General features: G+C 60.4%; 1 protein-coding gene across 1 annotated transcript in view; it reads right to left on the bottom strand.

Annotated features, from left to right (window-relative positions):
* Nucleotides 1–198, bottom strand: part of CACNA1S (calcium voltage-gated channel subunit alpha1 S) — a gene marked incomplete at its 5' end in the record, with an annotated part of 26,448 nt that extends 26,250 nt beyond the window's left edge. Inside the window, 1 exon segment of the mRNA XM_015568450.1 lies at nt 53–198. Coding sequence (XP_015423936.1) covers nt 53–198 — 146 coding nt within the window.
* Nucleotides 199–844: the final 646 nt, after the last annotated feature.

Here is an 844-nt window from a genome sequence, read left to right on the forward strand (position 1 = left end):
CCCTGGGAGGACAGCTGGGGAGGGGCCTATGACCGTGGCCTTGGGCTCGCACCTTCTCTCAGGTCGTCCACGTCCATGACCTCGCCCTGCGTGATCCAGCTCATGTAGCCCCGGAGGTCCTCCTCCAGCTGCTGCTTCTCCCGCAGCTTCTGGAAGGTTCCCCTGGACTTGGCCTTCTCCCGCTCCTTGGTGAACTCCCTGCAGGGGAAGAATTTCTCCTTTTGCCTTAATCTTTCATGTTCTTACTGAAAAACTTTGGATGTTACTGTGAGCCCTGAGCCCTTTCCAGAAGTGGCTGCTTTCCTTTCCAGGGTGTCCCAAGAGTCCCCTCTGAGTTTGGGGTCTGCCTCCCACTTCCTACAGTATTCCTAATAGATGGTCATTGTGCTGCTTCTTAAAATGAATTGATGAAGAATATATTACCTTCTGAGACAGTGGAGGGAGAGGAGGGGGGAGGAGGGAGGAGGAGGGAGGAGGGGTGGACCCCCAGGCACAGAGCGGTCAGGTCATCGGTCACGCAGCCAGGAGGTGGGAGCACAGGATCCGAATGGGACCAGCCGGCCCCAGAGTCTGGGCTGAGCCCCAGCCACCCTGACACCTGGTGCTGAGCCCCAGCTCCTCCAGGGCCGGGGGGCGGAGGGGGGTTAGGCGGGCGTGAGGGACGGAGGCACAGGATGGAGGGGCTCCAGGGGCAGGAGAGGAAGGAAACAGGACGCACACAGAGGACCAGCTGCCAAAGGCGCACACAGGACTCTGAAAAACCCCAGGTGGTGGCTACCTGGGGGCTGGCAGCACATGGAGAATGTGCCCGGAGAGATGGGCACAGGGGCTGCTGCACAGGAGC

This window comes from Myotis davidii, unplaced genomic scaffold (assembly GCF_000327345.1).
Source record: "Myotis davidii unplaced genomic scaffold, ASM32734v1 scaffold685, whole genome shotgun sequence".
NCBI classification, from domain to species: domain Eukaryota; kingdom Metazoa; phylum Chordata; class Mammalia; order Chiroptera; family Vespertilionidae; genus Myotis; species Myotis davidii.